This window comes from Emydura macquarii, unplaced genomic scaffold (assembly GCF_026122565.2).
Source record: "Emydura macquarii macquarii isolate MOO-44397 ecotype Brisbane River unplaced genomic scaffold, CSIRO-AGI_Emac_v2 contig_2372, whole genome shotgun sequence".
NCBI lineage: Eukaryota > Metazoa > Chordata > Testudines > Chelidae > Emydura > Emydura macquarii.
In genome coordinates, this window is record NW_027132509.1 from 1,891,668 (window position 1) to 1,905,115 (window position 13,448).

Below are 13,448 nucleotides of genomic sequence, written 5' to 3' on the forward strand. Positions count from 1 at the left end.
TCCCAGGAAATGGAAGCAACCACCCCCCCGCCCCCCCCCAGCTCAAGTATAGCTTGTTTAACCCTTTCGTTTTATTCTGACTGCTGAACTGAACACAGATTGAATCACCTCCTGCATTAATTATGGCCAGCAACAAGAAGTCCTTTGCCAATCATGCTGATACCTGGTTACAGGACCATAGTCAGATTCTGGTACATCTCTGATGTGAGGTGAGCAAAACATTCGATTTTGGTAAGAATACCAGAAATGACTACGTATATCAAGAAATATTAGAGAAGCTGACAGCACTGGGGATTCAATGGACAGGTGAGTAATGCAGAGAGCTGATTCAGACAGACTATCAGAAAATCAGGGATGGGAATCGCACCTCTGGGGAATCACCCTGCCTCTTTTATAAGGACTTTGACCAGGTGCTGGGAACTGTGCCAAGCACTGAGCCAATCAATCAGCCATGATGGTGACCCCTGAATCTATTATAGCACCAGAAGCAAGACAGCAGCCACCTGATCAGGATAGCAAAGTGACTCAGGTAGTCATGCCAGTCCATGAGGACGCTTTGCCCCAAGGGCAGCTACAGCACATCCTGGAGCCATACTCCCAGGAATTGTTTGATGACTCCCCAGAGGAGCAGCCTGCCATAGAACCAGCAGCAGAAACAGAAAAGGCAGAAGTAGCCCTGAGGCCTGGTAAGTTTCTGCCTCTATGTTTGTTATTAATATTCAAATGAGAGGTTTCTGGCTTATGACCAATGAAATTGTTATTGCAAGCCACAGGTAACAGAGTGCATCTGCTAACAGCAGATTGATACAAAGATGCTTTGGAGTGTTAAAAGCAAGAGCCTCACATTGCCTTCCTTGACAGTACCCTACATCATACAAATCAGCTATGACAGAGCATAATGAGCTGCCTTTAAACTGCACAGGGGGAGAGGAATGTAGTGCATGGATGATGAATTAACTGTCTGAAATACATCAGGGTGTTGTATGAAGTCCAGACATGTGCCAAGGATGGGGGGGCACTTTGAAGTTCCGGGTTACCTAAGAATGCGGGGGAGGGAGGAGAGAATGGTAAGAGGGTGTAACGGTGCACTGCATTCCCTGTTATGATTCCAGGCAGTCCATGTGGTATAGATATATATCAAGTATGCAGTATTAAGAGTTCATATTGTCCAAGGTATTTGCATCTAGTGTATAGATATATGTAGTCCAAGCAGGCTGTATCATATGCATTAGCTGGAAGGGGTAACTAACTGTATGAATGCCAAAAGCTTTCAGCATCTTACAGGAAAGCAGCAATCCATGTGGAAGCTAGCACAGAATCTTGCTGATTTCCCTATGAATTTGGATCCAATCCTGGGTGCTGATAGCTGCAAACTTTTCCCATAATACAAACTCCAGAAGGGTAGTCACATTTCAGAGCAGGGTGTTTCTGGGCCCTCTTCTGCAGGCCACCAGCCCATTCCACTCATAGATGTGTTGCTCACTCACTTCAAGTTTGAAAACCTCTTTGTAAATTTCACCTTTCTGTTATGTGTGAAGGCTTTACACATACTAGCTCTTAGTGGTCACAGAGAATCTAGGAACTAAAATTTAGCTCTCAGAATACACTGAAGCAGTTTTACAAAGTATCATTTTTTTGGCCTGGAGATTCCAAAGACACTTCTGCGATGATGTAGACTTCTGAAATACTGAGACAATACTTTTTCATTTCTGTTAGTGCTGTTTACATAATCTGCCATATGCACATTCAACCACCATTCCAAACCTCCTGAGAGTGTAATTAAACTTTCTTTTGCCAGGGTGTCTGAGATCAGGGTACGGTTTCAAAACTATGCAAAAGAGGACACACAAATCCCATAAAACAACAGTAGGGACAATTACTCCATTATGACAATGTCATTCGGTTGGTCCCAGCCTGCCCATGAAGGTAAACTCCCAATCAGCGGAAAACCCTAGCATCATGCACTTTTCCAGTGCAAGCCATGTTGATGTCCATGAATGGTCTCGGTAGCTGAAAAGAGCCTGCATAACAAAAGAGTAATACCCTTTTGCAATTTATGTATTCTTGTGTTCTTTGCAGAGGACCAACTATGGAAACATGAGTCCCATCGATGGCCCTAGTGCAGTTTGGAAACACCATTCTCCCCAAACCAGCAATTATTTCAGGGACATTCATGCTCACTACTTGTGGATAAACCACACACCATATTGCCTCAAGTACTTCCGCCACGACAGTCGACTTGCCAGCAACAAACTGGTTAGCAACAGACCTGCAGAAGTCAGGAGTAGCTAGCTTCCAGATGGTTATAGCAAACCACTTCTGGACCAGCATGACCTTCCTCATGCACATGTCCTGATGCTGAAGGGTCAGGGCAAACTGCTCACAAAGTTCTAGAAATGTCACTTTCTTCATGCGCACGTTTTGGCCCAATGGTGGTCATCCCAAGTCTGTACAATGAGGAGATCCCACCAGTCTCTGCTTATGGCCCTGCTCCAGAAGCACCAATCTACAGAAGCAGCAGCTATACCAAGAGTCACAAACAGCATCAGCCAGTTGGAGCCTGCACTGTTTTAATCACAGAGGTGATTCGGTAGGACAGAAAATGCCACCCAAATGTTCACCAGTATCTTCTGAATGCTCTGCCCATTTCCTGAAGTAAAAGCACAAGCAGTACAAGTTCTTCAAATGGTGCTTTCAGTCTGGCTCCAGACGCCTGGAACGTGCAGACCCAAAGACAGCTCTCATCTGGATGTGTTTGTAGGCAGAGGCAAGTACTGGTAAAGTGCTGCTGGATGGAAAATCAAGTTTTCCCACAGTGCACTATGAATCAAGGGCTATTGGGGCTACAGCTGGGAAAGGCAGTAGGAAGCCTGAGATAGGCTGGTTTGACTCAGCTCTTCACAGTACAGTTTGAACACATAAGCACTGCTGAGAGACCCAGGTCCAGAAATTCTAAACCCACAGTCACTAATAAGTGTAGACAGTCAAGCATGGGCTTAGAAACAGTCTGTGGACTCAAGGCCCACTTACCCTGCAATGTAGACTTATCCTATGCCTTGATCCTTCTGTGACATCAGTGGGAGCAGACCCTCACATTGCAGTCAAGAGTTCCACAAAGCAAAGCAAAAGTCTACCTCTGTGGCTATCAGTGCAGGATGGGGGTGGGGCGGTCTACATAAGTATTATTAATAATATACAGGGAAATATATACACCCAGTTTTAAGGATCATTCTGTCAAGGAGGACTGCTATCTACCCCTTTATCAGCCTTCAAGTGCAGAGCCTCAGTGGTTGCAGTTATTAACAGGACCTCACATTGTAATCATGGCTCAATTCTGCCCTCCCTATTGTAGCTGGTGTAAAGTGGTGCATGAAATACACTAAGCCATTCAGGAGCAAACTACACTGGATCAGCACACAGAATTCCCATGATACAGCAACACATTAAAAAAGACATTTTTAACCTGTGCAAGAGCAATAAAAAAAACCCAGGAAAAGGTAGGAAAGAGAGAGGCGAGGATGAAGAGAACAGAAAAATGATGAGAGAAAAAAGGCAGAAGAAATGCAGATTGGGTAAAAGGCAGAGGGAAACAGGTGAATAAAGGGATCAATATTTCCCAAAATCCTTAAAAACTCTTAGTATCCCCCACAACAAGTGAGGAAAGAGGCAAAGGAGGAGGGGATCACAGAAACAAAGAAATGACAGAGTGGTAACACAAGAACAGAAGAAAATCCAAGTTGCCAGAAGCAGCACATCACCTGCTGTATCAGTCTAACAGGCAGAGCTACCTTTTAAAAAAAAAATATCTAGTTGTCAGAAAGTGCTGAAAGAACTAACAACCATATGGGAAAGTTACATGTGTATTCAGTACTTATCTTTCAAGAGATCAGAACTTTCAAATGGAAATAAGGTTATAATATGGCTAATGGTTTCCACAATACAAATCCAGAAGAACAAATGTGGCATTTCAGTTCTGGAACCATGCTACTAAATGATAGGCAACAAGTTTATGTGAACAGTCATTCTACAGAAGAGGAACTGACTCCTTTGTAAAACAGTATATAAATTACAGTGTTACAAAATCTGAAGATCCCATGACATTCAGAATAATTTTAAACTCACCATGATGGTTTTAAATAAAACAACTACAGACAGTATAATTTAGGTTGTTCTTATTGCTGAACACAGCGTTTGGGGCAATTACTGCTCAGCTTTGGAGCTTTTAACCTATGAGAATAAACATGACAGACTAGTTCAGTCCTGAAACAAGAATGCTAGTCTGCCCAGTCATGATTCCCAGTGCTGACTACAGCACACAATTAATGCCTATGATTTTGCGGCTTTTTATTTTAAGCTCATGTAGGGCAAGTTCTTGCCAGTAGATCAAGTAATTAATGGTAATTTAGCAGAAATCTTAACAGAATCAAGAGCAGTGAAAGAGTTCCTGAAGGGCCAAATTGCAACACAGCCCTTCTACATCACTATACTGGAGATGTGGAAGATTAATAATTCTAACAGGCCAAATTTAAATTATTCATTCTTCTATGGCTATGTGAATGCTCTACTTTGTGTTATTCTGTTTTCTGTCCTATTCCCCCAAAATCCTTTCCATTTTTTTCTTTCTAACTATATCACCTAAATGAAGAAGCTACCAGCTGACCAAGACAAGGGCTGTACTATCTCTTCTCATATGATATGACCCAGCTGGTACATTGGAACGAATGATCCAGTTCTTATACGAGTTTGGGAGCTGGTTGAGGGTCAATCCTGACAAGACCGAGATAAAGTCAGAAAACTAGCAAAAGACTCAAACTAACAAAAAATGTGTTAGGTACATCAGAAGCAGGAAGCCTGCCAAACAACTAGTGGGGCCACTGGACAATCAAGGTGCTAAAGGAGCACTCGAAGATAAGATCATTGTGGAGAAGCTAAATTAATTCTTTGCATCCATCTTTATTGCAGAGGACGTGAGGGAGATTTGCACATCTGAACTATTCCTTTTAGGTGATAAATCTGATGAACTGTTCCAGACTGAGGTGTCAGTAGAGGTGGTTTTGGAATAACCTGATAAAATTAAACAGTCACTAGGACCAGATGATATTCACCCAAGAGTTCTGAAGGAACTCAAATATGAAATTGCAGAACTAATAAGTATGGTACAAAACCTATCACTTATATCAGCTTCTGAACCAGATGATTGGATAGTTAACGTGACACCAATTTTTAAAAGAGGCGATCCTGGCAATAACAGGCTGATAAGCCCAACTTCAGTGCCACGCAAATTGGTTGAAATAGTAAAGAACAGAATTATCAGTCACATAGAAGAACACGGTATGTTGGGGAAGAGTCAACACAGCTTTTGTAAAGGGACATCAAGCCTCACCAATCTATCAGAATTCTTTAAGGGTGTCAACAAACACATGGACAAGGGTAATCCAGTGGATATAGTGTACTTGGACTTTCAGAATGCCTTTGACAAGGTCCCTCACCAAAAGCTCTTAAGCAAAGTATGCAAACATGGGCTAAGAGGAAAGGTTCTCTCATGGATCATTAAATTTTTATGAGACAGGAAACAGGGTAGGAATAAATGGTCAGTTTTCACAATGGAGAAAGGCAAATAGCAGTATCCCCCTGGGATCTGTATTGGGACCAGTGCTCTTCAACATATTCATAAATGATCTGGAAAAAGAGGTAAACAGTTAGTTGGCAAAATCTGTAGATGATACATATTACTCAAGATAGTTAGGTCCTAAGCTGACCGCAAAGAGTTACAAAGGCATCTTCTAAAACCAGGTGACTGGGCAACAAAATGGCAGACCGAATTCAATATTGATAAATTTAGTAACGCACATTGGAAAACATAATCCCAACTATGCATACAAAATGATGGGATCTAAATTAGCTGTTACCACTCACGAAAGGGATCTTGGAGTCACTATGTATTGTTCTCTCAAAACATCCGCTCAATCTGCAGCAGCAGTCAAAAAAACTAATAGAATGTTAGGAACCATTAGGAAAGAGAGAGATAATAAGAAAGAAAATATTATAATGCCTCTATATAAATCCATGGCACGCCCACACCTTGAATATTACAGTTCAGGTCACCCAATCTCAAAAAAGATATATTTGAACTGGAAAAGGTATAGAGAAGGGCAACAAAATTGATTAAGGGCATGGTGATGGAACAGCTTCCATATGAGATGAGATTAAAAAGACTGGGACTTTTTATCTTGGAAAAGAGACCACTAAGAGAGGATTATGTTAGAGAGCTACAAAATCTTGACTGGTATGGAAAAAGTGAATAAGGAAATGTTATTTACTCCTTCACATAACACAAGAACTAGGGGTCTCCCAGTGAAATTAACAAGCAGCAGGTTTAAAACAAACAAAAGGAAGTACTTCTTCAGACACTGGCATAGTAAACCAGTAGAACTCATTGCCAGGGATACTGTGAAAGCCAAAAGTATAACTGGGTTCAAAAAAGAATTAGGTACATTTATGGAGGGTAGGTCCATCAATGGCTATTAGCCAAGATGGGCAGGGATGCAACTCCATGCTTTGGGTGTCCCTAGCCTCTGAGTGCCAGAACCTGGGAGTGACCAATAGGGGATGGATCACTCAATGACTGCCTATTCTGTTTATTCCCTCTGAAGCACCTGGCATTGGCCACTGTTAGAAAACAGGATACCTGGCTAGACAGACCACTGATCTGACTCATTACGGCCATTCTTATATTCTTAAAAGCTGGGCAACACCCTTGACTGAGGATGTCCACTATTTGAAACATAAGATCTCACTAGAAATTGTATTAAATCCTCAAACATTTCTCAGTTCTCAGGTTTTATTTAATATTTATATTACCATAGTGTCTGGGAGCCCTAGTCATAGACCAGGAGTCCATTGTGCTAGCAATGTACACACAGAACAAAAAGACAACCCCCGACTAAAAGAATTTACAATCTAAATGTAACAAAAGAGACAACAGGCGGACAGACAAGGGAGTACAAGGATACTATGAGACACTACTAGTCAGTTTGATTGGTGGTGGTCTCAACACACCGGTGGCCAAACCATGGTCAAGTTTTTTGTAGGCACTATGACAGAGGAGAGTTTTAAGAAGAGATCTGAAGGAGTATAACTGGGTAGCTTTGATGATGTTTAGGGAAAGCTCCTCCCAAGCGTAAGGGGCAGCACAGGAGACACAAAGGTGACTGTTTGAAAATGTAACAAATTAGTGATGAAGCCTGGCAAGTGGGAGTTGACATTTTGATAGTGAATGAGAGATAAGTAGGGCTGGCATAGGTTATGAAGGGTCTTGAAAATGAAGACAAGCAGCTTACATTTGATAAAGGGGCACCAGCAGAGGGATTCAAAGAGAGAGGTGATACAGTCTAAGAAACTAGAAACAGTCTAGGAAAATGATATTTGCAACATGTTCTGAATGGAGCAAGACTATTTGTTAAGACCAGAGAAAAGGATGTTGCAGTAACTGAGATGTGGTATGATGAGGGCCTGGACAAGAATTTTAGCTGTGCGGGTGGATAAGAAAGCCGTATCAGTGGCAGTGGCCAAGGGTGACTTTTATTCCATCTGTAATTAGATATGAAAAATATCCTTTTTTGACATAGATCTTGCTACAATTATCCATGCCTTTGTTTCTTCAAGATCAGAGTACCGGAACATGTTCTACAAATGGCTATATGTAGAGCCCATTCAGAAACTGAAGCAAGTACAAAATGCAACCACCCACTTTTCTATAATTACATACAAAATACAAACACCAGATCTTCCCTCCCCCACTCCTTGAAGTTGTGATCATTTGGTGGGCTTATTTCATCATGGCAATCCTATAAATGCGGATTTATATCTTAATATTAAGTATTATTTAATGTGTGTGAAGCACCATAAAAATCAAAACAATGATATTGTGAAGTTTAATTAATATTTGTGAAGCACTTTTAAAATCTTGGAAGGTGCCCATGCACTTTCCCATCATGTGAATGACTACGGCTGACCTGCATCTTGAGTGCAGGAAATACAGAACCTGGGTAGTTTGTCTGTCATTCAGACAGATGTAACTTAAAGATTACTGTAGTAATTATTTTGGTGGGCAGATGAGTCTTTTTTGGACAGGATTTTCAAAGGAGCCTAGGAGAGGTAGGTGCCTTTGACAATTCCAGACTTCATTATTAAGGTGAAAAAGACGTGCACTAAGGACCATCTTCAAAACACAACTCTAAGGTGTCACGTCAAACCCCAGGTAGCATCCAGAAGAACTTTTTGCTACCTTTAGGTCCAGATACTGCATATTACTGTTTTGACGCAGGAGGGCACCTAGCAGGATCACAGCATTAGGCAGACCCCATCTATTCTAAACAGATTTTTTTGCTGGCTATTTAGAACAGGTTACACTGAAAATAAAAAGTGTTAACTCTCGATATCCAATTTGGAAGGAGTCTGTTGATAACCACAGCCAGTCAGGCTTTGTAGGTGGGAACTGATAAGGGGTAGTTCAGCAGTAGTCTTTAGGGATATTAGCCTTAAAACTGGGTGTGTGCATATGTCCCAGCATATCTCTATTTATTCAGTGAGTTTCATAACTGATATTTTTACTGTAATCTATAAAATAAGATCAGCCAAGTAGGTTGTTAAATATGAGTCCTGTAAAGAACAATATGAGGGGGAGTAGTTCACTGTATATAACTCTCTCAAATTCCAGGACTGGTTCAGCCAAATGTACGGAGGAAGAAATAGAGTTCTATAAAGTGTATTGTGCAGACATCTCTAAGCCAAGATCTTTAATAAACCAAGTTCTGTTCACTCTGCATCAGTATTAAAAATACCATGGCAGTTGCCCAGTGACTAATGGGTGTAAATGAACAGTGTGTAACATTCAGCAATTTGTCAACCGGCTAGGCAGGTCTGCGTGATGTACAATACTTCGCTCATTCTACTGTAACTTTGTCTCCCCTCATCCCACCAGTTTGTCTCATCCATCTGTGTTTTGTCACACCCTTTATTTGTGAATGTTTAGTCAAGGGCTGTCCTTCTACTGAGCGTCTGCAGAGCACCTACTACAACGGAGTCAGGCTGTGGATTCATGGGCCAAGATGCTGCTACTCCAATACAAACAGGTAAGTTGAGTGGAGGGTGCCCTTGGCCTGCCTTCGCCCTGGAGCCACGCAGCGCGCCGTGCAAACAGCTGACGGCTCCCCTTCGTTTCATCAGAAGGAGCGAGGCTGTTGCGGCAGCGCTGTGAGATACAGTCTAGGAAACGCTGCCGCGAGAGAGGCGGCGTTTACATGGGCTCGGCTGAAGGCCAGCAGCGTACTCGGTGCTGCGCAAAAAACCGGGCCGTCCCCGTCCCAGGGCGCTTGGCTTCCCCTCGAAATAGGACACAGGCAGCGCGGGGCAGCCGGGAGCGTTTATTGTCAGACACGTCCCGCCCGCGCCGCATGGCAGAGCCGGGGCCCCGCGGAGGCGGCGAGCGCCGGGCCCCCACGCGGCGGGGCAGCGCCTCGGCTGGCTGGCTGGCAGCGGCTGCTGCGGCCGCGCAGGAGGCCCAGCACGGGGGAGATGCTGAACGTGCCCCCTGCTCCGCGTCCTGCCTTGCCTCCCCGCGTGACGATCCCTGCGCCGTGGCCGGGCCTGGGCCTAGGCCGGGGCCTTTGCCAGCCGGCTCCAAGGATAGGCCGCGAGGCGGGAGGGGCGCACGCCGCCCGCCAGGGGGAGTGGGGCAGGCCCCGGGCCCCGCCCGCACTCACCGTTCGCCCGCTTCAGGGCATTCTCGGGCCGCTGGAAATACACCGGCATGATGGCGGTGGGGGGGGGCGGCAGCAGCGGCAGCTTCTCCTCACAGGGCGGCGGCGGCTCACTCCGTGCGCCCCAGCCGGGCAACCTGCAGGGAAAGGGAGAGCACCACGTGACCCACACGCACCACGACGTGTCCAGAATAAGCCCCGCCTCCTTCCCGCCGTGCAGCGCGGGGCGGGGGAATACGGGGCGGGGTGGGAGCCATTCATCCGCTCAGCCCTGGCGGAGGGGGTAGCGCGCTGCAAGGGACCCCGTGTGGACGCAGGTTCGAACCTCTCACCTTGGGGGTAGGGCTACGTTTGTGAGGTGAAGGGAGGATGACGTGCTTGTGGGCCAGCCCGTAGGTATATGTAGGTGGCTTATAAGAGTTGAATGACTTTGCTTAGGGAAATAAATAAGTTGCTATATAATTAACTTGTCCTCAGACCTCTAAATACCTCCCTGTGCAGCTGGGAGCGGGCCTTAGTTTCCTTCCTACCTTTTATTATGAAGCCTATTCCAGGTAGCGCTTTGGTTAACATGGGGGTGCATTTCCTTCCTACCTTTTATTATGAAGCCTATTCCAGGTAGCGCTTTGGTTAACATGGGGGTGCATTGACTCAAGCAATTACATAGGGTGTGCTTATAAGCATCAGTGTATACAGTGTCTTCATGAGAATCAAGATACTGTCTTTGCACACTGGAGGCAGTGCTTAAAGTTGTAACCAGTTTTGCACGTAAAGGAGTTCAAGTTCTTTGCTTTATGTGAAAAAACACTGTTTGCCACAGCTTCTCAGCATGCAACCTCTGCGCAAAGCTTGCGTTTTTCAGTTAATTTGATTTCTTAGTGCTGATCCATTAAAAAAAGGCCAAAACAAAGTTCATGCCTGAGTTTCATGCTTTTTTAAGGTTCCTCTTGCTTAAAAACTACAATCAGTAGCAAGTTAAAAAAAAAATTATATAGTGAGAGTTTGGCGGCTTCTCAGGAGTTACGGAATTGTTTTGTAAAGTAAAACTTGGGGAAAATAGGGTTTTACAACATAACTGGTGATTTATATCACAGCGGTCTAAGACCATGGTTTAGTTGTTTTTAGCAGAGGGAGACCATGGTTTATGATGATCAAGATCTTCTACACAGCAGTAGCTTTTGGTTCATCATAGACCAGCTGCTGTGTTCAGCTAGTTCAGGACACATCTGCTGAATTGGCCAAACAGTTTCAGGAATCTCTGGACTAGTAGCGGCTGTTGGCTTGCAGAGCTCCATGTAGCTGTTTAACAGGTTCATGAATGTGGCTTTTGAACCAGTTAAACAGTTTCATGGAAAACAGCATCTTTGATAAAGCAGCAGCCAAGAGTCTTGTTCTTTGTGAAGCTGTTTCAACCGGCTCAGCAGCTCCCTGTCTTCATGAAAGCTGAAGAGCCTGTTCTTCATCAAACTGTGCCACCCCTTCAATCCCAGTGCTGTGTGAAAGTAGCCATTGCTATGTCAGAGATCCTTTCTTAAACTAAAAAAAACCCTGGGAAATTAATACAGAAAAACACATTTATGTGAGTTAAGGTTGCTCTGTACATAACATATTAACAAAAAAACCACAAAAGCAAGAAAAAGACATGACAACATAAATTTTACTCCTGTGCCCAGATACACACACCTCACTAAAAGCCTTCCTGCACTCACTTCCCTGAATAAGAGCGTATTTGATTTTCCAGAACGATATAGAACAGGTAATAGGGGGAAGACTCAGGTCTGAAGTCTGGCTATTTATAGTGGTGAGGAGACAATTTAGTCTTGTCTTGCTATATTTTACTTTTGTAATAGAATAATGTTTTCTTTCTTTTGTTGATTTATTTTTATGGTGTCTTGTTGTTTCAGTATTGTAGAACCACAAAAACATATAATGTCTCAAAACAATTACAGTGTAACATACATAACAATATATTTTAAATGTTGGTTTAATAATTGGTTGACAGCCAGGCATTCTGTACTCTCTCAGATAGCTCAACTTTCCCGACAGAGGCCACACCATTGATTTACATAAAGGCATTATAATATTCTTTGTATTATTCACCATTCCATTCCTTATGCATTCTAACGTCTTGTTAGCTTTTTTTTTACTGCAGCTGCACATTTAGCAGAGGTCTTTACTGAGCTGTCTACAGTGATGCCCTGGTCCCTTTCTTGAGCTGATACAATTAGTTTAGAACCCTGTTAAGGTGTGCGTAGTTTAGTATTTTTCCTCCAGTGTGCATTACTTGGCATTTATCAACACTGAATTTAATTTTTTCATTGTGTTCCCCATTCACTTTACTTCTTTAGGTCTCTCTGAAGTTCCTCACTGTACTCTGTGGTTCTCACTAACCTGAATAACTTTGTGGAATCTGCAAATTTTGCTACTTCATTACTGATCCCCTTTGTAGATCATTAATAAATATACGTTAAACAAGACCTAGTATAGAACCTTGAGGCCCCTTATGAAAACTGACCATTTGATCGTACCATTTGCTTTCTGTCTCCTAGCCAGTTTTTGATCTATGACAATACTTTGCCTCTCATCCTATGACTGCTGGCTTTTTTAGTAGCCCTATTGAAGAACCTGGTTAAAGGCCATTTGGAAGTCTAAATAAATTATGTCAACTATTTCTCCTTTATCCACTACTTTCTTGACACATTCAAAGAATTGTAAGAGATTAGTGGGACACAATTTGCTGTTCCTAGAACAGTCAAGAAAGAGAGGTACACAATCCAGGGAAGAGATACTCAAAAGAGAAGAAAACAGGCAGGCCCTAATTCCACATTTAGGCATGTGCTTAACTTTATGCAAGATTTTGCAGGATCTGTATTTTGTATGTGTTCATACAGTGCCAAACATTCCTGGGCCCAGATTCTGTTTGGAGCCTCTGGACATAACTGTTATAAAAATAATGTATAATAAAATAAGACTTCTAAGCAATACAACTGTATTTTGTATAACATCTTGCATGTAAATTGTACCCCACAGTGATTTATAGAGTTAAATAACTCAGAGTTAAATAATATAAATAGTTACAAAGTTAAAATAGAAAATTAATAGCTGAGGAAGAGAGAAATTCAGTGATGGACGAAGTACAAAAGATAGTTTTCAACTCCTATTTGAAAATAGATTGGAAAGGTAGTGAGATGGAGAAAGCTGCTTCACGTGGTCACAGAGAAGGCTTTAAAGGACCGACCAAAGGCTAAATAAGCAGGAGACTCCTTCAGACCATGGCCTGATCCTGCAAATAGGTACATATTTAAGAGGATACACTGAAGGCTAGTCTAAAGCTGTAAGAGCGCTTGTGCAGTCGCGTTATGTCGACAGAAAAGAGCTCTCCAGCCAATGTAATAAAATCACCTAAACGAGCAGCAGTAGCTATGTCAGCAGGAGAGTGTCTCCCTCCAACATAGCACTGTCCATACAAGTGTTTATGTCGGCAAAATTTATGTCGCTCAAGGGGGTGTTTTTTTCATACCACTGAGCAACAAAAATGTTGCCAGCATAAGTGCTAGTGTAGACAAGGCCTGACACTCTGCAGGGAGGCATATAGGAATAATACATATCAACAATAATAGAGATCCATATGGATAATTATAATCAATGATACACATTTAAGAATAGGAAATGCCACACACACACACA

At 42.9% G+C, this 13,448-nt stretch overlaps 1 protein-coding gene across 1 annotated transcript in view; it reads right to left on the reverse strand.

The window, feature by feature from the left end:
* EIF3A (eukaryotic translation initiation factor 3 subunit A) overlaps positions 1–10,220 on the reverse strand; it is a 47,321-nt gene extending 37,101 nt beyond the window's left edge. The window contains 1 exon segment of the mRNA XM_067561309.1: positions 9,765–10,220. Within this exon segment, the coding sequence (XP_067417410.1) occupies positions 9,765–9,813 (49 nt within the window). The 5' untranslated portion in view covers positions 9,814–10,220.
* Between the last annotated feature and the right edge of the window lie 3,228 nt (positions 10,221–13,448).